At 35.3% G+C, this 22,677-nt stretch overlaps 4 protein-coding genes across 6 annotated transcripts in view; 2 read left to right on the top strand and 2 right to left on the bottom strand.

Moving 5' to 3' along the window:
• The window catches only part of LOC111460422 (mechanosensitive ion channel protein 10-like), a 6,261-nt gene extending 3,414 nt beyond the window's left edge, over nucleotides 1–2,847 (bottom strand). The window contains exon 1 of the mRNA XM_023103686.1: nucleotides 1,444–2,847. Within this exon, the coding sequence (XP_022959454.1) occupies nucleotides 1,444–2,654 (1,211 nt within the window). The 5' untranslated portion in view covers nucleotides 2,655–2,847. The remainder of the gene's footprint in view (nucleotides 1–1,443) is intronic.
• A 462-nt stretch (nucleotides 2,848–3,309) lies between these two features.
• On the bottom strand, nucleotides 3,310–10,071 carry LOC111460331 (protein SCAI-like). 2 transcript variants are annotated; one of them, XR_002713417.1, is made up of 13 exons: nucleotides 9,894–10,071; nucleotides 9,657–9,832; nucleotides 8,967–9,354; nucleotides 7,868–8,074; nucleotides 7,503–7,721; nucleotides 7,350–7,416; nucleotides 7,114–7,269; nucleotides 6,285–6,376; nucleotides 5,909–6,082; nucleotides 5,692–5,828; nucleotides 4,671–4,899; nucleotides 4,459–4,538; nucleotides 3,310–3,522 (listed from the first exon to the last, which is right to left on the bottom strand). XR_002713417.1 is itself a non-coding variant. In XM_023103553.1 (12 exons), exons 2-11 carry the CDS (start codon nucleotides 9,794–9,796, stop codon nucleotides 4,689–4,691), a joined length of 1,791 nt encoding a protein of 596 aa, XP_022959321.1. In that variant the 5' UTR covers nucleotides 9,797–9,832; nucleotides 9,894–10,071; the 3' UTR covers nucleotides 4,318–4,538; nucleotides 4,671–4,688. The 2 variants fall into 2 exon arrangements, 1 of the variants encoding a protein (XP_022959321.1); XM_023103553.1 differs by lacking the exon at nucleotides 3,310–3,522 and having other exon boundaries at nucleotides 4,318–4,538.
• Nucleotides 10,072–11,635: 1,564 nt separating this feature from the next.
• Nucleotides 11,636–13,263, top strand: LOC111459995 (RING-H2 finger protein ATL52-like). The gene has a single exon (XM_023103074.1). The coding sequence runs from the start codon at nucleotides 11,821–11,823 to the stop codon at nucleotides 12,937–12,939; it is 1,119 nt and encodes a 372-aa protein (XP_022958842.1). The 5' UTR covers nucleotides 11,636–11,820; the 3' UTR covers nucleotides 12,940–13,263.
• A 1,368-nt stretch (nucleotides 13,264–14,631) lies between these two features.
• LOC111460304 (putative acyl-activating enzyme 19) overlaps nucleotides 14,632–22,677 on the top strand; it is an 11,397-nt gene continuing 3,351 nt past the window's right edge. For both annotated transcript variants that reach the window (XM_023103508.1, XM_023103507.1), the window contains exons 1-12: nucleotides 14,632–15,032; nucleotides 15,379–15,858; nucleotides 16,078–16,274; nucleotides 16,456–16,659; nucleotides 17,251–17,970; nucleotides 18,099–18,814; nucleotides 19,561–19,636; nucleotides 19,732–19,818; nucleotides 20,014–20,057; nucleotides 20,317–20,425; nucleotides 21,034–21,093; nucleotides 22,078–22,162. In XM_023103508.1, coding sequence (XP_022959276.1) covers nucleotides 14,735–15,032; nucleotides 15,379–15,858; nucleotides 16,078–16,274; nucleotides 16,456–16,659; nucleotides 17,251–17,970; nucleotides 18,099–18,814; nucleotides 19,561–19,636; nucleotides 19,732–19,818; nucleotides 20,014–20,057; nucleotides 20,317–20,425; nucleotides 21,034–21,093; nucleotides 22,078–22,162 — 3,076 coding nt within the window. In that variant the 5' untranslated portion in view covers nucleotides 14,632–14,734. The remainder of the gene's footprint in view (nucleotides 15,033–15,378; nucleotides 15,859–16,077; nucleotides 16,275–16,455; nucleotides 16,660–17,250; nucleotides 17,971–18,098; nucleotides 18,815–19,560; nucleotides 19,637–19,731; nucleotides 19,819–20,013; nucleotides 20,058–20,316; nucleotides 20,426–21,033; nucleotides 21,094–22,077; nucleotides 22,163–22,677) is intronic.

The following is a 22,677-nucleotide window of genomic DNA, read 5'->3' as shown; positions in this document are numbered from 1 at the left end:
GGGGGGGGGGGGGGGGGGGGGGGGGGCAGAAAGAAGACAGAAAAAGGTGGTGGAGGACAGGGACATACACATGGATAGCTATTTTGAAGCAGCTAACCTGTCTTTTTCTTATCAACATCAAAGGACAAGAAGAGAATTTGGATCCACAAGTTTTGTGGGTCTTTTGATATATGTTTTTAATAGAAACTGAATTTAATTTATCTAACACTCCTAACAGCATAATAGTTTTTGAAAATGTTTTTCTACTTTTAAACCTTATTAAATGCCAAAAACAATATTTATTATCACCTGGTATTTCAAATATTATAAAAAAAAAAAAATGGAACGATCATTTTTTTATGTAAAACATTAAACTAAAGATTAAAAGATTTTGATTAGGATACTATTTTTAGACTATAATTAAGGACTTATGTTAGTTTATGTAATGTTTATTATTAACTTTCTAAAAAACATCTATAGAAAAATGCTCCTTTTTTTTTTCTTCAATAAAAATAAACTTTAAAATGACTTTTTTTATTAATTGTGAACATTTAAAACCATATAATTGAAATAGAAAGAATCTAAAGAACCAACCACATATTTTTTTCAACACAAAAATATAATAAAATCATTATTTTAGTCAATATTAACAAGAAAATCAATGAATGGAGGACCTATAGGACATTTGAAGAAGTGACTTCCCTTACGGACAAGAACAGTTGTGTGCTACGTGTACATCCGAACAGAAGAATTTTCAAATACTTAATTAATGCTTGCATAAAAATCACTTTTTTTTATTTATTTTTATTTATAAATAATATATATATATATATATATTTGGGTTTTAATTCTTTGAAATAGAAATTTGAACGAAAAATACTTGCCAGATTATGTTTTCAATCACAGAGACCTGGCATATTTTGGTGGGGCATGAAATTATTGGTTTCTTAAAAAAAAAAAAAAAAAGTAATCCAACTCTTCAATCAACCTATACCCTAAAAAGGAAAGAAAAAAGAGTTGCCGAAAACTCATGATTTTATACAACAATTTTAATGACCCGTTACATCTAAAGGTAAATTAACTGTTTGATTGAGAATCAGAGAGAAACCCATGAGATTAATTGTAAATTATTTAAGATATTGTTTCATAACAATTTTGTAAATAATTATACCAAATTTTAATGAGAGATATTATAAATATTTATTTTTAAGTCATTTAAAATAAGATTATTATAATAAATTTTTTTAAAGGTATTTTGTTTTATTAAAATTATATGTTTTTAAAAATAATTTTTTATGTTAAAAATGATTATTAAATAATTATTTCACAGATTGAGAATGTATTTTAATCCATTAATACTAATAAAAATAAAGTGAGAGAGAAAAAAATGGATATTAATTCGTAAATAAAATATAATTTTAATTCTAGAGAGAGAAAGAAGATTTAAGTTTTAGAGAGAGAAACCTGGCACCAGGCATAGCGACGTTCTTGAACACTCTCTGAGCGCAGCGTCCGGCCTCCGATTCACTGGTAATCTCGGATTCGGCGTTTGCAAAATCATCCACCGTCCTCGATATCGTCGACAGTCCTGATGATCTCACATAGCTTACCAATCTCTTCACACTCCAAGCCGACGGTCTCCTCTGCAAGCTTAGCTTCCTCAACCTCTCAATATCGATCTTCTTACACGAACCCTGCCGCTTAGATCTTGACAAATTCTGACCTCCTCCGCCGCCCTCCCGCCACCGGACCGGCATCGACTTCGACTGCTGCAGCAACCGGCGTTGGAAATCCATCACCTTATCCCTCTCCTCCTCGTCTAGCGGCGGTCCGGACAGCGTCTCGAGGATGTAGTGGTTGAACACATTCTCCTTCATCCGATCGAAGAATGTCGCGACGTGGAACGAGGATGCAAGTACTTTCACGAAAAGGATTTTGAGAAGCCAGATGGTGGCGCCGATTAGGACGGCGATCAAGAATCGGAAGACCTTTAGGAGGGCTTTGTTGTTGTGGTGAACGTCGGGGAACATTATCATCCAGGCGATTAGAACTAGCCCTAACCAAGTGCAGTTCTGAAAGCTGTTGCGGAGGCCGTAGACGAAATACAGGACTCGTTCGCGGAGCATGAAGTTTCGTTCGATTATGAAGACGAGGAGTCCGACGAGCCATTCCGACACCAAACGCCCACAGAAAATCACCATTACGATCAAGCACCATTTCCAGACCTGTAAGCTCCAAATCTGCTTCTCTTGAAGCGATTTAAGTGTTAGTGCACAAATTAAGCAAGTGGTTATTGTAAGGAACAATATCCATTCGATTAATGCTCGTTTATTGATCTTCTTCCTCTTCGCCTTCCTTTTCCGTCTTCGTCCGCCCTTGCCTCCGTCTTCATTTTCCGGCCCGATTTCTTCATCTTCGTACTCCGAGGAAGAGGAATAAGATGAAGATGAAGAACTGGAGTCTTCTTCTACTGGAGGTTGAAGAAGATCTGTGGATTCCGGAATGGTTCTGGGAATGGAACGCGGGAAATCAGGTTCCTCAAAACGGGATTTAGGTTTAGAGAAGTTGAGACGGCGGAAGGTTTTGGTTCTGGTCGGAGACGGTGAGATTTGTTCCTTCTCCGGCGGGTCGATGGTGAGGACTAGATGGTCCTTTACTGGTTTTCGAACCTCCATGAATGGGGTTTGGTTTCGTTTTCAAGCTCTGAAGTCGCTGACAGAAATTTAAGGTCGATTTACAGAGAGAGGGACATGTGCAACGCCATAGCTCTCGAAGAACATCTCTAAAATATACTTCAAAAGCAGAAATGAAATGATTAAAGACGACAGCCACCATTGGAGATTTTATTTCATTTTCGACATTTTTATTTTTGCTAAATTATAAAAGTAACTAAACCGTTAAAATAATATTTACATTCTTTTAAAAAAATTGTAGAACATTGTATCATGATGTTCATAGACTTCAAAAATAATTATTATATTTTTCTTAATCATCGTCATCATAGTGAGCGTGACACATTTAATTATGTTACTTTATTTTTTTTGTTAAATTATAGATTTAACACGTGACATTTTCGATTTTGAACTTTAAAAAATTTATGATGCATTATTACCATTTTGTGACTAATAAGTAGAACTTTAAAACGGTCGTAAATAGGTTATTGAGCTCCTAGTTTTACTTCACATTTATTATACATAAAAATAAGTTTTATATCAAGCAAGGCATTAAATAATCCACCATTCAACATAATAGTAAACACGCTCTATAATTGTGTAACAACCAACCTAAAAAAGTCAAAGTCAAAGTCAACATCAAAACAACAAAAGGGTTTTAAAAGACCAATTATGTCTTGTGAAATCTCGTCAGTACCCATCTCACCCACGTCCATATTAGTAATATTATGGATTCTTGTGAAAATCGAGAGCTAGAAAAAAAACGTAACCTAGGAATAAAGTACAAAAAAAGAGATTTTTGAACCATACACTTGAGAAGATAGCACTAGAGACGGGATATCATCGCATCAAATTTGATTGGTCTCGTACCCTACAAATAATTCAAAATGTGCAATATCAATATGCGGATAAATGTTAGGATTCTTTTTTTCTTTTCTTTTCTTTTTCTGAAACGAAAGAAGATTCTCTTGCGATTAAACTTTAAACTTGTTCTAAAGTACAATCAATGATATATGCACGATAGAATTTTGTTATTTGGTTCATATACTTTTAAACGTAATTTATGTTTGAGGGGGACATTTACAAATAAATTATGATATTTTGTTAGAAGAAAGCAAAAGGAAGTAATTAATCAAGGGACAACATATAATCATAATGGCTGACCATCTAAAGTTAAAGATTAAAGCACTTCAAATTAATTCTCAAACAGAAAACACTTCAAACTGTGGCTTCCTCACTTTTTCTTTCTCAATTCTCTCGTGAACATGTTAATACTTATGTTTTGGTTAGGCTTTATCCTTTGTTCAGCCAACTATTTGCCCTAAAAATATTTCTAAAGACGTTTCGGACACGTCTCGGCAAGTTTGTAGCTCTAATCAAATAGATCCATGATTTTTTTTTTTTTTTCTATCCTTGAACTATCAATCGGGTTGATTTGATTTTGTTTTTTATTTTTGGTTCTTAAAATTCAAGTTTATGATACAAAAACTTTCTAGTACGTAAACACGGCTAATAGATCAAGTTAAAAAAAAACATGACTTTAGATTTAGCATTTTGAGGCATAATTTTAGTCGAAATCAAGAAAGAAATAAGATTAAGAGTCGATTTGAAATGACTTTTCAAATGCTTTAAAAAGTGTTGCTAAATATTTTAAGCACTTAAAAACTCACTCCAAACGGATTCTAATACTATTTTAGCTGTATATTTTAAGCACTTAAAAACTCACTCCAAACCGGTCGTAATACTATTTTCAAAATATAGCAGTCAACCAACAGAACTTTTGAATTTAGCTACAAATAATTGGTACCTGGTAAGGATTCTTTAACATTCTAGCTACATCGCCACCAATGATTGAAATGGTTCATTTGGGTCCTAATTTTTTCCCACCTGGGAAAAATTAAGAAGCATTCAAAGCGCTTTCAGTAGCATTCTGTGCAGTTCAATCACAGCCAAAGAAAGTCCAGATCCATTCACACAAAAGCAGACTGCAAAAAACAGCAAGCGATAGTATAGACTTACTAATTTTGAGTACACATTTCATTGCTTGTTTTCTGGAAATACCAGGTTTTCTGAGAAGACGAAACTGTGGCTTACACCGAAGATATTTGCTATCTGCATGACTGCAGATTGCAATGTTGCGGTTGTTGGATCGACGACGGAGGGCAGAGATGGCACGCACCTTGGAACATATTCGTTCTTACCGATGGTTGGCGCGTAAAGTGCTAGCACGGTACGACAGAATATAAATCTGGAAAGAGAAAGTATCAATAGAGAATAATTCGAAAGGTGTCTAAAGTCGATCAAGAATCACACATCTAAATATCAAGATCAGTAAGACATCAAACTATCAAAAGTTAACTTGCAGACTGTTTCATCTCAAAGGTCCGTCCTGCACATGGATTCTCGAATTCTAGCATGACGTAAACAATTCTAATCTCCTAGGACCATGCACAGTTATTGAATATCTTTTCAGTCAACTTATTTGAAAGAACTAAAAGGGGAAAGGTACGGATTTTTCAGCCCGATTATAAGTTCTCATTGGCCATGGCCTATACGAACCAAGCCACCTTTCGCTTTCGAACATCTTCTTGGCTCTTCTTATTACTCTTCTAAATCTAAAGTCAAAATAATGTCTTCCAAAATATTGTAAATTGCATGCACCTTTAACCCCCAATGCTCATTGGGTTTTTAACCCCAATTGAAATTTCTAAAATCCAAGATGGGCAGGCATAGAACTGTCGATATATTTTTCTGGTGGAGATAATGGGGCAAACTGTTTGAAACTTGTGAGCTATGAATTATTGATAGGCAAGAAGAAGAAGGAAAACAAAGGACAAAAAGAAATCAAAATCCTCCAAACCCAACCAAAACTTCAGTTAGGATAGATAAACAAGTTGTTGGAAATCAAGCAATTTATCTTATTCAGTCAAGCAGTTCATTATTATAAGTCTCTACCACCATTTGAGCAACATGGCTAAAGCTCACAGGGTATGCTGAGAATTTATATCTTCTAGGAAAAAACCAAAATGGTAGATATTACCTCAAGAGAAGTCGCCTTATGAACGGATCATTCAAAATTTGAGCCCAAACTTGATTGAGGTTCTCTGATGTCACCAAAAGCTGCCCCCACTCACTTAAGGACGAGGATAGCACGTTCTCGGCTTTATTATATGTATCCTAAACCATTTTTGTTTTTGTAAATTTTTTGAAAGAAAAGAGTCAATTATCAAGCATAACATGACGAGATTTAACCATACCATTTCAACATCAGAGCCTGAGATACCAAACAATAGACAGAAAGCATGCAATGGGGCTGTGAGAAAAAAGGTGAAAAGGCTTCCATGACGATAATCGGTAGTAACAGTATGACTTGTAGCGCTGGGAGATAACAGCATTGCAGCTGGCTCTCCCTTTTCTGATCCATGGATAGTCTGCAAATTTTTTAAAAGTAATTTCCTCCAGTATAAGACAAGAGCAGTATGTACATCATTGGATAATGGGACTAGTGAATAAAATTGAAGATGATCTTTTCCTCCAAGTCATATAGAGACATCCAAACAGGAACTTCATTCTAAAGCCAAGGCATAAAACAGTAAAATCTAAAAAGAATAACCTCGAGATCGATAAACTGACCTCAAATTCTTCACTGACGTCACTATCAATAACTAAAAGAAATGGCCTTCTTGTAAATGGAAGTATGTCGCTTGGATATATGCAGCTTAATCCTGGAGAGGATTATAAGTGATCAGCGAAAGCTACTCTTCACCAATTTGAGTATATAATGTGAAAGTGGAGTTATTATATGGAAGAAAAAGCTTAGAATCCTTTTACTAAACATGTATTCAGATTCACAGTCAAAATCTGAAAGAAAATAGCCTTCCGCTTAACAAAATCAAGTCAATGAGATTTATGCAGCTTAATCCTGTTAATGAATCATAAGTGACCATAGCAAGCAATCCATACAGTGGTCATATAATATAGTATCAAGTGAAAACATAAGCTAAAAGAAAAAAAATTGAAGATTTTGTGTTTAGCTATAAATAACGGTAGCTATAAATAATGGTAGTAACTACCCAAAAAAGCTAAAAATGAAATCCACATCACCATATCAGGCAACCACCTTGTTACTCACAAACGCATAGCATGCTTCACAAGAGCAAAATATAATCACTGCCAAATTACTTTAACCTTACTGATTCAAAATTCAATCAATGAACCAATGGAAATATTTTCAACTGAGTTACGGACATCAACTAAACTAGATGACCTTTTTTCCTTAGAGGAGAGTAAAATCCAAAAAGACTTACTTGGCCACTTCTAAACAAAATAAATTTTCTATTGCATCTTCATTTTGACGCAGTTATAAATAGAGTATTTCCCTCCAATTAGCAGAAACAAGCTTCAGATCCAGATGATAGAAAACCAAAATGAAACACATTTGGTCAGATAAGACAGTAGTTACCTCCTTTGCCACGAACACCAAATGATAAGCAACCAGTCGAGGGACCTTTGACGCCTCCTCCAACTTGACCACAAGGAGACTTGGTTTTATCAATATCCTCTGCACCGTTGATAGACTCACTGCCAGCTGGGGAAGATAAAATATTCTTTGCAATGCCTGAAGTAGTTTGATAATGAGGAAAGTATTGCAGTTCTCAGTGAGAAGAGTAAAAAATTAAGAAGAACAAGTCACTTAACCTGAAGCTGACAAATATATCAAGAGAACCCCATCATTTGGCATCTCCTCACAAATTGTAGCTAGAACCTGCAAAATAAATCTTCTTAATAAGTCAATATAACAAATGGAACAATGGGTATCAGGTGTATAGGAAGTATGCTTATCATACTAACTGCTAAAAAATGTGTCACTGAAGGACGGTATAAAATTGACTTCCGAGGATTAGATGGGAGAGTAGGATCAACTATATGCTGTGAGAAGTTACTGCGACTTGGCCCAGATCCTCCATTCTGCCCACTTCTATTATTTGGCCGATAGAACGAACCACTAGGTTCCCATTCCAGGCACTGGATCATCCTGAACGTGTCTAGCGTAAGCTCAGAAAACTTGACCTGATCGTGAACCAGGGAAGGAAAGATGAATCAACACAAAAGAATATATCGATTATGTTGAATTTTTCTGAAATGACATCATTAAGACACGTCGAAGTACTAAATTCTCCTTAAAGCCAAGTCATGGGAAGGTCTCAATATCTAACCTCGTTTTGGTGGTAGCTACTCAGAATAGCATCCTGTAACCTCAAGTATCTCTTTGTTCGTGATGGAGGAACGGGTGTTAGAGAATCTGGATGAGGCTCTAACACAACACTATATCTGAAAGGCCTGATATTCATAAAGGCTGTATCTGCTTTCAGAAATTTCATTATTTCCTGAACTACCAGCTTCGATTCTCTAACATCTTTCTCCTAGAACAGCAGCCCAGATACATTATTGGCTTATACCAAGATCCAAATGATAAATCAACAGCCATTGATGAAATTGTGCCAAATGAATTTACAAAACAACAGAAAGATAAGCCTTCCCAACCACATCTAAATGACATCTTTTCTTCACCGTGAACGAAATATATGCATATGCACCAGGTTAAGAAAGCAAACACCAGGAACATGGAAAATGTGTCTGCCCGGAAAAAAAACAAACACCAGAGGTGTGAAAAGATGTAAAAACAGGCAGAAGAAAGCACACCAGAAACATGTAAAAAGTGAATCTACAAGAACAAAACAATCGTCGGCTTTTTTAATGAAAAACAATGGAATTTTATTGAAAAAAAACAAAAGAATACACGGTATACAAAAAGGAAAAGCCCACAAAAAAGGATCTAAACTACAAAAAATGGCTCTAGTCAAGAGAAATAAGACCTAGTCAATAACTACAAATTGTAGAATGCATTTACAATATATTATCACTTCAGACAATTGACTCCACAGATAAAAGTTGACAATCTCATAGAGATGGATTAACTATGTCCAGAGTGTAAAAATTGTGACGAATTTCAAACATTCAAAGAAAATTCAGGGAGGAGTATTGCCCGCAATGACTACAAACGATTCATCTTGACATCTCTTCTATCATACGCTCATATAGAAGATACAGTTCCATGTAATATTACTTGAGTTTCTTACTTTTGGGGCATTTGTACTACAAAGACGAAATTAGCAAATTCATACCTTAAAGGTCAATTGGTGAAGCTAAAACAATTATCAATCAACTCAATTCTAATCCATTCGTCCAGCACTATCATCTTGCTCACAATTTATACTCATAATCAAAGAACATAGAGTGAGATAAGAAAAGCACCTGGAATGTTCTCTTACAATCATCAAGTAACATTTTAAGCTGATTGGCTAACTGATGGACCATTTCTCTTCGATTCAAAAGCAGGCACACCATCAGAAATCTGGACAGAAATCTCAGCTGCCTGTTTGCAAGACTGGCATCTTGAAGCAATCCCTCCTTGAAGTACTCTCGAGTAAATATTGCTTCATAAAATACGTAAGACTCGGATAAATAGTTCGCTTCACTGGTCCTCATGTATTGCCCAAAGTAAAGCTGAGCAATTCGTGAAGCAATCTCACCAATCTCCCATCTCTTTAGCCCTGCCTCTACCAACTTCTGACGATTCTCTTGCTGAAGTTTCCATAACTGTGAGTACAATTTGAACGCCTTATGAAAATACGCATCGTACCTGAAACCGTTGAGAGCCAAAATGCTCAAAATTCTCAATCCTATACGGTAGAACGGAAATAAATATAGATCAGAGATTCAGAAAGAGAATATTTGATTCTTCAATTGATGAAAAACGGACCACCGAATGAAACTCCTTTCAAATTACAACTAATTCCTAACATATTTTAAGAAAATTACATCAACAGGTAGAAGTAATCAACATCCAGATAAGAGTTATCATTTCCTCCATCAGATTTGATCGATTTCTCACATACTTCCTCCTATAAACCAAATAATCGACCAATTGAAGAGCGGAAAAACCTATTGCGTTCGTAATAAGGCAGGTCCCTGATCTTGGAAAACTTCCGGTCAGCTTTGTCAACAAGAGACCAGTACGCTTCACTCACTGGAATGCTGCTGCTGCTGCTGCTGCTATTGGCCGGATTTCCCAGCTGCGACATCTTCGCTGAGCTCGGAGTTTCGCTATACAGTTCCACCTGAAAATTTTCGGTTAGTTCACAAGCAAAAACGATAAGTCTGTGAGGGATGAGAAGTTACGTGATTTAGAGCTGTGCCTCCGGCGGCGATGTTCAGAGTTGATGGAGGGACTGATCGGAGGACTTCAACCCGGCGAATTCCGGGTTATTGGAGTTTTCGGATTCGGAGTACTGAGGCATTCACCGGAAACCGGAATGACCGGTGGCAGAATAAGTTCCCTTCCCGCCTCCCGGTTTATCTTCCCGGTTTATCTTATGTGGGGTTGAACTCAAAATAATAATACAAAAATCCATAATTTGCACTTTTTTTTTCATTTTTTTACGTTAAATTAATAAAAATACACTTAAAACTTTTGTATTTTATTTTAAAAAATTTCTAACCTTTCAAAAAAAAAAATCTAACCTTTTAAGGAAAAAAAAATGGAATACCTTAAATTTTCAAAATAAATATCTAAAAGATACTCAATTTTTTAGGAAAGTATTAATATTTTTTTTAAATATTTCAAAAATACCCAATTTCATTAATACCATTTAACTTTTTTAAAAATTTAAAAAATGCCCGTACATTAAGACTATATTTTAAAATACCCATGAAATTTTTTAATTAACATTAACATCATTTATCTCCGTACAGTAAGTTAAAAAATGTTATGGTCCATAGATGGACAAAGATGGTCATAGATGGACAAAACCCTCTCATAAATTGTCTCTAAACTTTTTAAGGTTATTTAATATATATATATATATATATATATTTTTTTTTTTTTTTAAGCGGCACTAACGATAATGGTATTTTGAATTTTTTCTTAAAGATATTTTGAAGTTTCTTTAAAAAAAAATTAAGAGTATTAATGAAACTTTTGAGGTTAAAATATTTTTGTAATACTTTTAAATTTAACATTATTTTTAAACCCTTTTAAAGTGATATTTTTTTAAACGATTGTTAATATTTATTTATTTATTTTTAACTTCAATTTTAGATTTTTCTATATTTTCTTGAAGTATAGGGTATTTTCAGAGAAAGTGTAAAGTTAAAAAGACATTTTTGTTAATTTAGTCTTCTTTAAAATATCAAATTTATTTTTATATTAAAAAAAACAAAAGTATAAGTTTAAATTATAATTTTTATTCCAATGGTAATTTCAATTTGTTAGCTTTAAATTTTTTTAATTAGTTGCTATAATTCAGGTTCTTTTGTGTCTTTGTAATTTTCAATTTGGTATTTATAATTTTTAAACTTTTAAAATTCTACTTGAATTTTGAAAATATTTTAAATAGTAGTTAAACAAAATAACGAAAATCACAAATGAAATTATTGTTTTTAAATTTAATTAATAGAAATTAAAATTTCAAATGATTATTAATATCATTTTAATTTTAGAAAATGACATAAATTCAATTGTGAAAAATTAAATAGTAAATTAAACTACGTCCTTAATATGTCAAAATTAAATAATTAAAAAAAACAAAAATAAATATTTTAAAAGTTACTCAACAAACTTTGAAAATTAAAATAATTGGAAACATTAAAACCTATTTACACCAAATAATGATCAAAATAAAATCTTTAAAATTTATATAAGAGAATTTATTTTATAGCTATTTTTTATTTATGAAAATTAAACTGTGAAAGTCATTTATTTTATTATCCATTTTTAAATAATATTTTCAAAATAGGCAAAGGAAAAAAAAACAAAATCAATATAAAAAATAAAAAACTTAAAGTAGAACACATGTTTATTATATATATATAATATAAAAATAAAATATAAAATATAAAAAAAGTTAGGATAAGGCAAGAGACTTGTCTGATCCCGAGCCTCAGCCGCTGCCTTTTTTTTTTTTTTTCCTCACTAAAATATAAGCTCTCCACAGACTTTTCCTCCACCGTCCCGGTTTCCACCGCCGCCGTGTGACTGAACCTTGTTCGCCTTCTCCTGCGACTCAAGACTTCGAAAGATCTCCTTCCTCTTCAACTTACGCATCACATGGACTCCGTCGGAATCCCCGATCCCTCCCCGCCGTTCAATCCGTTCAACTTTAACGACTGTTCTCAAGAACTTTGCACAGCCTTCTGTCCGCAGTGGTGCGCCTTACCGTTCCCACCGCCGCCGCTCTTCGGTCTCGACGACAGTGACGATTCCGATACATTCTTCTCGCCTCTAATAGTCGCGGTGATCGGGATCTTAGCTAGCGCGTTTGTTCTGGTTACTTACTACGCGATCGTGTCGAAATATTGCCGGCGGAGAGTCGACGATGGCGGTGGAGCCGAACCGGTGGAGAACTTCGAGGCGGATCGAGTGGTTAACGATACTCGGCAGTCGAGTGCGGGACCGGGATTGAATGAGGCGCTGTTAAAATCGATCTCAGTTTTCAAGTTCAAGAAGGGCGAAGGATTGATCGAAGAAAGCGATTGCGCTATATGTTTGAGTGAATTTCAAGAGAACGAGAGTTTGCGATTGTTGCCTAAATGTAGTCACGCTTTTCATCTCGCGTGTATTGATACTTGGCTGAAATCCAATTCGAGTTGTCCTTTCTGTCGTTCCAATATAACGCCGACGAATCCTCCGCCTCCGGAAACTCCGCCGCCATCCGTGACGGTTCTAGGTTACCGCCACAGCAGCGACGCTGCCGTCGTCGTCGTCCAAGATTTGTCCGAAAACGTAAGCCAGGAGGTCGTCGTGGTCGAAATCGTAACCGATTCAACCAATCGAGATCAAGGAAGTCCGAATCCGAATCCGAATCCAAATCCGCCGAGTGTCGATCGAGGAGACGGAAGAACAGAGAGAAACAGAGAAGAATCCATCCGTTCGATTCGGTCAGTTTCAGAGGATCATCAGTCTTCTCCATGTCCAGTCCGCATTCTCTCTGTTGCAGATATATTGAGCATCAACGAGGAAGAAGACGAAGAAGTTGAAGCTATGAATTCATCCATGGCGGCCGGTTCTGGTCCGTCAAACAACGACGGCAAAGAAACAGAAAAATCCAGAAACAGAAACAGCGTTTTGAATTCCGCCATGAGAATGTCGATTCCATCTGGAATTTTTTCGTTCCAAAGGTATGTAAAAGGGAAATGTTCGAATTTACATCAAAATTTTCAGAACTAAAAACAAAAAAATCAAAACAAAGATCATCCAGCGAAGATCTTCGAAGAGAAACGCTATTGAATCAATTCTGTTTTGATCGACTGCAAAAACTGCAGTAAAATTTCTGGAAAATACACAGTAGAGCTCCGGTACTGGAGTGTGCTGTTCTTGGAAGGCTCCATCGGTTTTCTTTTTTCTTTTTCTATTTTTCCAAAGTCCAGATTGTCGGTTTGAACGGTTCTGATTTGGCCTTTCTGGCAATTTCCAAACCTTATTGTTAAATCTTAATGATATTCGAGTCCTAAAATTTAAGGTTTTTGCAATTAAGTCCTTCAATTCTATGTATTTTGAAAATTGCTCTCTCCAGCTCCTATTAAACTATTAAATTGTGTTTGATTTGATAGTTGAAATAATTTAACTTTTTATATTCGGGTATTTAACTAATATTTAAAGACTGATAATAAATATTTTTTTATTGGTATGAATAATTTGTTGTAATTTGATGTGCGACTAAGTTAATTTTAATCTATGCTTAAATTACGACTTAGCTTAATATAATTAAAATTGAATATTTATAAATTGGGCCCTTGAGAACAAATAATTACTCCAAATAGTTGGTAGATCACTTGATTTTAGTTGGTTGGTATGCGTGACTTTATGTCAGCTTTACTCATTGGCTTTGCTTCTTAAATAATAAATTTAGAAGAATCATATACCTTATCAACTTTCTATTTTTATAATTTACATTGTTCTACCTAAATTTATTTTTATATTTATATTATAGACTAGATATTTATAATTTAGCGTTCAAAAATTATGAATTTTTTAATTTTAAGATTTTAAAAAAATTTTAATCTCCGGTAGAGTTGAAGGATTTGAGTATACAATAGTTATTAGAGAAAGTATAGGGTTAAAAGTATTTTATGCTGTGATTTTGTTTATAATAACGTGCTACATGTTCATCTCACTCCTTAGTAAAAGATGAGTATACAAAAGAATTGATACCACTCTCTGAACGAGAGTGATCGTGGAACTTTAATGACTAGGAAAGAATTTAAAATAATGGAGCTGACGACGATACGTAACAAACCAAAACGAATAATATCTTCTAGCGGTGTGAGTCGTTACAAATGGTACCAGCGAGGACATAGACTCCCAAGGGGGGTGGGATTGTGAGATCCCACATCGGTTGGATAGAGAAACAAAACATTCCTTATAATGGTGTGGAAACCTCTTCTTAGTAGACGCATTGTAAAACCGTGAGTCTGACAACATATGTAGTGGGCTAAAATTGACAATATATACTAGCGGCCAGCTTGAACTATTACCATTCAATTAAATAATAATGACATTAGGATTTTTTTTTCATAAAAAAAAACCCTTATGGTCGGAAGGAAAGCTGTCTATTGACACCTCATAGATTATCTATCTATTTTCAAAAGTTCACGAGTAATTTTGAAACGTGTACTAACACTAAATATATTATTTTATTTTTTTTAAAAAAATTAAAGACATTTTTTAAGTTTAAAAAAAAAAAAAAATTTTTTTCTAACTTAAAAATATGCTTTTTGATTTATAGGGTTTTTAAATTTTTTTTTTATAGTTTAAAATATATTTTTAGAAATATTTGTAAGAGAAAATAAAAAATTTAAAGATAATTTTTATTAATTTAATTGTATAATCTAAAAACAGATTAATCAGTAAAATGTTGTCTATTCTCCAAGCACAAAACAATCGAAGCAATACAGAAGCAGCAATGGCCGAGGTGAGCTAAAGTTTCCAGTACGCTAATGGTTGAAGTTCCGCGAGAGTGACTATGAGGCAGCTTCCTTGCTGCATATCTCACGAGTTTCAGAGAGTTGCATTGTCTCATCCTGAAAAAATCGCAGTAATTCATGCCTCCGGTGGAGTCCAGCTTTGCCGCCAGTTACACGGCGGCGGAGGAGATGAGAACTTCTTCACGGAGCGGGCTATATCTGCTTTCCCTTCCATGTACGACGGCGACCAGTGCTTCACTTACTCGCAGCTGTTGGCCTCCGTTGATTCTCTCAGTTCCCGCCTTCTTGCAATCCTTCGCGATCCTCGATTAATCGCGCCCACTGCTCCCCACCTAGGTCATTTCCTCAATTCTACTGAATTTTGTTTTTAATTCTCTCGCAATCGTCTTCTACTTTACGAGTTTATGACTCGCATAATACACTTCATTCGACTAAAATTTTGATAATCTGGTATTTCTCATCCATATTGACGAGATGCTGCCTATCTCAATGGTTATATGTTTAGCGAGGAAGGTTTAAAGTTGACTGCAATATTACTTGAAAAACAATTCGAAGACGAATGAGAATCTAGGCATCGCTTTTGAACCTTAAATATGCCTGTAATTCTGTAAAACAGTGTAGTGTTTTCCCGTTCAATGGGGCGATCTTATTAACATGGCAATGAATCTCTACAATTTTTCAGCTAATGATCAGCTGGTAAAGACTGGTCCAGTGGCTAATGAATTATCTGAAGCATCAGTTGAGCTTGACAGCAGTAATATACCGAAAATAATTGGAATATATATGCCACCTTCAGTTGAATATATAATTGCTGTTCTTTCTGTACTAAGATGCGGAGGGGCTTTCATGCCGTTAGATCCTGCCTGGCCTAAAAAGAGGATTCTGTCAGTTGTTTCTACGTCGAAAATCGATCTTATTATCTACTCTGGATCTTCATTTTGTGAAGATGGCTATCACTTGACTGATGGGTTTCGTTGGCTCGAGCAAATCAGAGGCTGTTCGACTTTTAGTTTTACTATGGAAGAAAATTCTATTCGAGAGCATAATAGTGCGGTTGATTTAGTTTTTCCCTGTGAGCGTGAGAAAGGGAGGTTGTTTTGTTACATTATGCATACATCTGGATCTACTGGAAAGCCGAAAGGAATATGTGGCACCGAACAAGGTATGCTATTACCAAGGATTGATGCCAAATGGAAATGTTGGTGGATATATAAATAAAATGTCAATATCGATAGAGATTCCTGAAAAACCAATGAATTTATAAAAATTATTTCAATTCAAAGATAAGTGTTTTTTCACAGTGCTCTTCATAATCAAGGTGTTATTTTGATCGACCTTCCAGAGTGATGTTTCATTAACAAAATGGTTTTAACTTTTGTAGGTCTTCTAAATCGCTTTCAATGGATGCAAGAATTATTTCCTTCTAGTGGAGAGGAACTTTTATTGTTCAAGACATCTATTAGCTTTATTGATCACATTCAAGAATTTCTTAGTGCCATATTAACATCTTCTGCCTTGATTATACCTCCGATGAAAGAGTTGAAAGAAAAACTATATTCTGTTGTCAATTTTATTCAGGTAGACTCGTATAGATTTTTTAATCAGATAAAAGTCCATCGAGCTTTTTATTATGTTCATTGAAATTAAATATATGAACTGAGATTAGTTGCCGTTGCTACTTTGTATAGTCGATATCAGCTCATAATTCGTGCTACATTCTTATTTCATGGATGACTGAATTTAATCTCTTTCTGTGAAGGCATATTCCATCAGTAAGCTTACTGCTGTTCCATCACTAATGAGGGCGCTCCTTCCTGCATTGCAAAGACTGTGTGTGATGCAGAACAGATGTTCCCTAAGATTGTTAATTCTGAGTGGTGAAATTCTGCCAATACAGTTATGGAATGCGCTTGTCAAGTTATTACCAGAGACCACTGTTTTGAATTTGTATGGCAGTACAGAGGTTAGGATTTAAATCATTCCTGCATTATGCACTCAATTTAGGCAACTTCCGGTTCTGCTTACAATGCTAATCTGTGACTGAATACTATAGGGAAAGATGCATGGGACTTGTTTCTCTTTTAGCTCCTCTCTTCAGTAACTCCTCCTCCTTAATTTTTGTTGGACATGGTGCTGCCTTCATGCTTTAGAGTAGTGAATGGTGGCAAGCATACAAGCAACCATGTTCATGGCAAGTGTTAAATAGATTGTATCTTGATATGTCAGGATTGCTATTGAATATAAAGAAACTTGATCGTGGTGTATATCTTACAATCCTTCACTTTGTTCAACAATGATTTTTTTTTTCTTGGATACCAACTCGTGAAGATCTTGAAATTATTTATATTTTCTAAAATTAAAGTTGCAACTCCTTTTTTATGCACCGTATGAATTTTGTAATTTAGATTTATATCAAGATGGTAATTAAAGGTGCCACTATTCACTTGTTCTTTGCACTTTAATTCAGTAGCATGGAACATATTGAGCTACCTTTTCCCCTGTCACTCATATCAATTGGCTAATGATTTAATATCTCGATTTTCTGAACAAAAAGGTATCTGGTGATTGTACATATTTTGATTGCACGAGAATGCCAATGATTTTGGGGACAGAAGAAATCAGTACTGTTCCAATTGGTGTGCCGATTTCTCACTGTGATGTTGTGGTTGTTGGTGACAATGATGCACTGAACCAGGGAGAACTGTGGGTTGGTGGCCCCTGTGTATGTAGTGGATATTATTCAGATTCTACTTTTCACCCTTTGGATGGTAAAATTTTTTCTCAGGACTTTGTTCATGGAGGTTCACTCAATGCAAATTGTGATCAAATTTATATCAGGATGGGTGATTTTGTCCGACAGCTTCAAAGTGGTGATTTGGTGTTCTTGGGGAGAAAAGATCGCAGTATCAAAGTTAATGGGCAACGTATTGCTTTAGAAGAGATTGAGGATGCTTTAAGGGAACATCCAGATGTAGTAGATGCAGCTGTAGTTTCCAGGAGAAGTGATAGGGAACTTGAATGTCTAGTGGCATTTCTAGTTTTGAAAGATAACAAGAAGAGTGATGTATTCAGGTCCACTGTTAGAAGTTGGATGGTGGAAAAAGTTTTATTGGCTATGATTCCAAACAGCTTTTTCTTCATTGACTCAATCCCTATGTCATCCAGTGGAAAAGTTGATTATGAGATCTTGACGCATTCAAGACCTCTTTGGGAGCACGAACATGAAACTATTGATGGAGCATGGGCAAATGACTACATGCAAGTCATAAAAAAGGTGTGGCCCCCATCTTCTTGATATTTCCAGTCTTGTTGCTTCATTTATAGCAGTTTGTGAAATGGACGATGGAGTGTGTTCTCTATATAATCCACACTTTCTTCAACATCTGTTCTCTTGCATTGCAGGCTTTCTCTGATGCTTTAATGATTAAAGAGATCTCTAGTGATGATGACTTCTTTACGATGGGTGGTAACTCTATAACTGCAGCGCATGTTTCATATAGATTAGGGGTTGATATGAGATGGCTGTATCACTATCCAAGTCCAGCTAAGCTTCTTACGGCCCTTCTAGAGAAGAAGGAGTCAGATATAGATATCAATAAGGATGCTGACTCAAGAAAGAACCTGAAAATTGACAGGTGGAACAAGTTTTCTTTCGATGATTCTGAGTTTCTGACCCATTTTGATATTAATGAGGGTCAGAACTCTGGAAAAAGGAAACAAGTTCATCCAAATGATGGTTTTTCGAGGGCAGCCATACCAAGGAATAACAATTCTTCAATCTCGAAACACAATAAGGAGGTTTCTGATTTTTCAATCAATTTGGAAGATATAGGTCAAGTTGGTGGGCACCTGTGGGATTCTCTTTTGACGTCTGTGTCATGTGCATTCAGTCGATACAACAAGGTTGTGTATGAACACAAGTACATTGGTAACAGTGAATGTGTAGAAACTTTGTCAGTCAAGTCCCCAAGACGTGAAAATGGTTCTATGAAAAAACTATGGCAAGTTCATATGGAGTCTTGCGTGGATGCTTCACCACTTGTTGTGTTTAAACACCCCAAAATCTACTTGTTTATTGGTTCTCACTCACAGAAGTTTGTCTGCGTGGATGCAAAAAAGTAAGCAGTAATAAAGAATTGGAACATGTATTTACTTTAATGTAGTAAGCCAGAGTATTCCTTCTACGTTGTCTTTTAACTTTTCCATCTTTTATGTTACAAATACAGATGCTTTTTTCCTCGATGAACTTCTATTCTTGCCCCTTTTTCACTGATTATATGTTTTTAGTTTTAGGATGGAAATATGTGTTATGCGTTCCTTATAATTTGGTAAGGAGTAAAGCTTTAAAATATCTTAGGAATGTGATTTACTGTTCTCTTTCTTGATCAAAAAGCAAACCAACTTGTTGTAGACAATGTTGAGGAAGTGATGATGATGTATCCTCCCAGACAAAAGCCACGAACATTACCACAAATAATAATAATAATAAAGAAAGAGAGAAAGAAAAAAAATGTAGAAGAAGAAAGCTCCAAGTGGCTAGAATTAAGATAAATTGGGCAGTTACTAAAAATCTTAGAAGAAGGAGCCAAGCAAGAAGATTGCTATAGTTCAACTTCTTCATCTTCCTTTTCTTCTGTCCCTCGCTCTCTCTTGTGAATGTGTGGTGTGTGTTTGACTTGTCTCGTTCCTATTTTCCGTGTACTTCACATAAATCTTCATTAACAGTTCCTATTTTCTTTTAATTTTTTTTTTTGATAAGAGTTCCTATTTTCTTTTAATGAAGAAGTGTACACTAATCACTAATTACTTATTCATTTTTATTTGATTTACTGAAGTTATACTTTTATTGCACAACTTTCTACAGTGCTTCTCTTCAATGGGAGATAAGGCTAGAAGGTCGAATTGAATGTTCCACGGCAATTGTTGGGGACTTTTCTCAGGTTATCTCGTTATTGTGATGCGGTCATTAGGCATAACGTCTAATTAAGTTTTTATCTTAGAGAAGGAAGATTTATTTTTCTTGGGAACTTTTTAGGTTGTAGTAGGATGCTACAAAGGGAAGATATATTTTCTCGAGTTTTCCACTGGTAATATCCAATGGACGTTCCAAACGTGTGGTGAGGTAAGGGGATTTGTTTATATTAACAAACTGGTCAATGATCAAGCATGACAGTTCTGTTGAACTCATTAAAAGGGGAATGAATTGCATATGATCTCATATTTGATACAAATTATTCATCTGCCGAGTGCCAGTGTTTAAATCATGTTTTACTCATCAGCTTCTCCTAATTAATAAATATCATCTTTTAAAATGAAGGTAAAATCGCAGCCAGTGGTTGATCCAGAGAGAAATTTAATCTGGTATGGTTTTATTACTTCGGTATTTTGGCCAACAGGTCGTTCATTCTCCTCTATTATGTTGTTTTTTCTGTTCTTTTCTTTCTCTCTCTCTCTTTTTTTTTTTTCTTTTTTCTTTTTGTTTATATTGGTCTCTTAGTGATCATGTTTGGTTTGTAGAGAAACTTCCCCTAATTCACAGACTAAAAAGAAATATAGTATTAAGTACATCATCATGGTACACAAAGTTTATTAGCTTAAGATTTTATAAATTTTCATGTAGGTGTGGATCATATGACCATAACTTATATGCACTTGACTACGTGAGGCATTCTTGTGTTTATAAACTTCCATGTGGAGGAAGTATATATGGATCACCTGCAATTGATGGGGTAAACTCACTCAATTTTTTCCAGTACTTTCCCAAATGATGGTCAATAGTTCATTCAAGATTGTTTCAAGTTACCTTTTTTTTCTCTCTTAAAAAAAGGTTATACTGCTGTTTATTTTCAAATGAGAGCATTAGTAAACGGTTGTGGATATTTATTCACGAGGAATCAAGTTTGTGGAGGAGGATCATTAGAAGAGATCCAAGGAAGCAAATAATTTATCATTTTTGGATTCTTTTTTTCTTCTCTTCCATTCCGTTCTTTTTATTTTTGGTGCATGTTTGGTTCGTTTCGATGTGCATGAGTTTGTACCTATATAAGAAGAGAAGAGGGTGTATGAGCAGCTGAAAACAGTAATCTAGAGATAGCAGTACGATAATTGTACGATAAACAGGTGCCTGGAAAAACATAGATTTTTTAAGATTGTTGACTTGTACGGTTTCATTGAGTTGGCTTGATTTTGAGTCATGAAAATACTCATTTCTGAATTCCCTCTATTCTGGTATCTGCTTATATTTTTACACTGGATGTCATTTGAAGGCATTTGCACACCGTAAAATAAAGCTGCAATACATTGTAAAAATTTAAATGCAACTTTTCCCTTTCTGTAGGTGCAACATAGACTTTATGTGGCTTCAACAAGTGGACGGACGAGTGCTCTATTGATAAAGGCAATGGAAACTACTAGTATTTGTTGATTTCTTTTAACCAGGAAAAAAATGAATCCTTCTAATCATGAATTTGGCTTGGGAATTCGGCAGATGAGAAATAACTACTAGATATGTGAGATCCCACATTGGTTGGAGAGGGGAACGATGCATATCTTATAAGAGTGTGGAAACCTCTCCTTAACAGACGCGTTTTAAAATTGTGAGGCTGACGGCGTTATGTAACAGGACAAAGCGGACAATATTTGCTAGTGGTGACATTGGGCTGTTACAAATGGTATCAGAGCCAGACACCGGGCGATGTGCCAGTGAGAACGCTGGGCCTCCAAGGGGGGTGGATTGTGAGATCCCACATCGGTTGGAGATGGGAACGAAGCATTCCTTATAAGGGTGTGGAAACCTATCCCTAACAGACGCGTTTTAAAACTGTGAGGTTGACGGCAATACATAACGAGCCAAAGCGGACAATATGTACCAGTGGTGAGCTTGGGTGTTATAAGATATTTCTATACCCATTGCAGTTTTGAGTCTATATTATTTTAGTTGGGACTTTTTGATACTTGGGACAGTGAGGAGAAACTATCTTCTGCAGATCCAGTTTCTTAATACACAGACTGGGAGACAATGAGACAACTACCATTGCATATCTATATCTTCAGGAACTAATCTCTCTAGTTACTTTCTATGTTCCTAACACCTTTCCCACCACAACTCTTAAACCTTTGAAAGTTAAGATTACATGAGAACGATATAAATTGAGAAGGAAATGACATTACTTGATGGGTTACGATAAATTCCTCTCTTTCCTTCTCCACGCCGAGGGACTTTCAATTGAGTGCTTAGTTCCATTTTTTATATATTTCATCTCCTTCCCTCTCCAAAATGTTATGGAAGTTAGAGAAGCCTAAGCTGTCTCCAATATACTATGTAACGATTCCAAAGCCATATAGCTTTTGGTTGAATAGTTCCTCGTCTTAATTACTGCAGGCTTTTCCTTTCAGTACTTTGTGGCACTATGATCTAGAAGCGCCAGTCTTTGGGTCCCTTGCAATTGATCCACTTTCTAGAAATGGTATGTCTTTATGATCTTATTTTGTTGTTGTTTCATGTCTTCTGAGTGGTCTCTCTCTGGACGTTTTGCGTGTAAATTTGTGTAGACAGAAGATCTATAGTAGGATGAATTTGGGAAAACGTTAGAAATCCTGAATGAAAAAGTTTGAGTCGGTTTGAGACAGGATACTGAAATTATTCTCTTTTAATTCCTTCAAGTTCGGAACAAATGTTTGGCTTGCAAACCAAATTAATTAATGTTCTTTAGTTTTGACAGTTTTACTGCAATTTTGTATATTGGATCTCATGCTTTCTTAAATGATGGTTTTCTCGTTCTTGTTTTCTATTTCTCTAAAGTATCCAACTATCTTCCTATACTTTTTAAGGCATTAGTTTGACTTTCATGAAGAAACTTTGCTACGTTATTTTGTCCTCTTGTATTTCATGAATCTGTTCCAGATATTCATTAGATTTGAAGAAAATCCACATTTCTTCCATCTGGTTGCAAAGTTCCCCCCCCCCCCCCCCCCCCCCCCC

This window comes from Cucurbita moschata, unplaced genomic scaffold (genome assembly GCF_002738365.1).
Source record: "Cucurbita moschata cultivar Rifu unplaced genomic scaffold, Cmos_1.0 Cmo_Scf00023, whole genome shotgun sequence".
NCBI lineage: Eukaryota > Viridiplantae > Streptophyta > Magnoliopsida > Cucurbitales > Cucurbitaceae > Cucurbita > Cucurbita moschata.
Note: the sequence above shows the minus strand (reverse complement) of the source record. Positions and strands in the feature narration are given on the sequence as shown.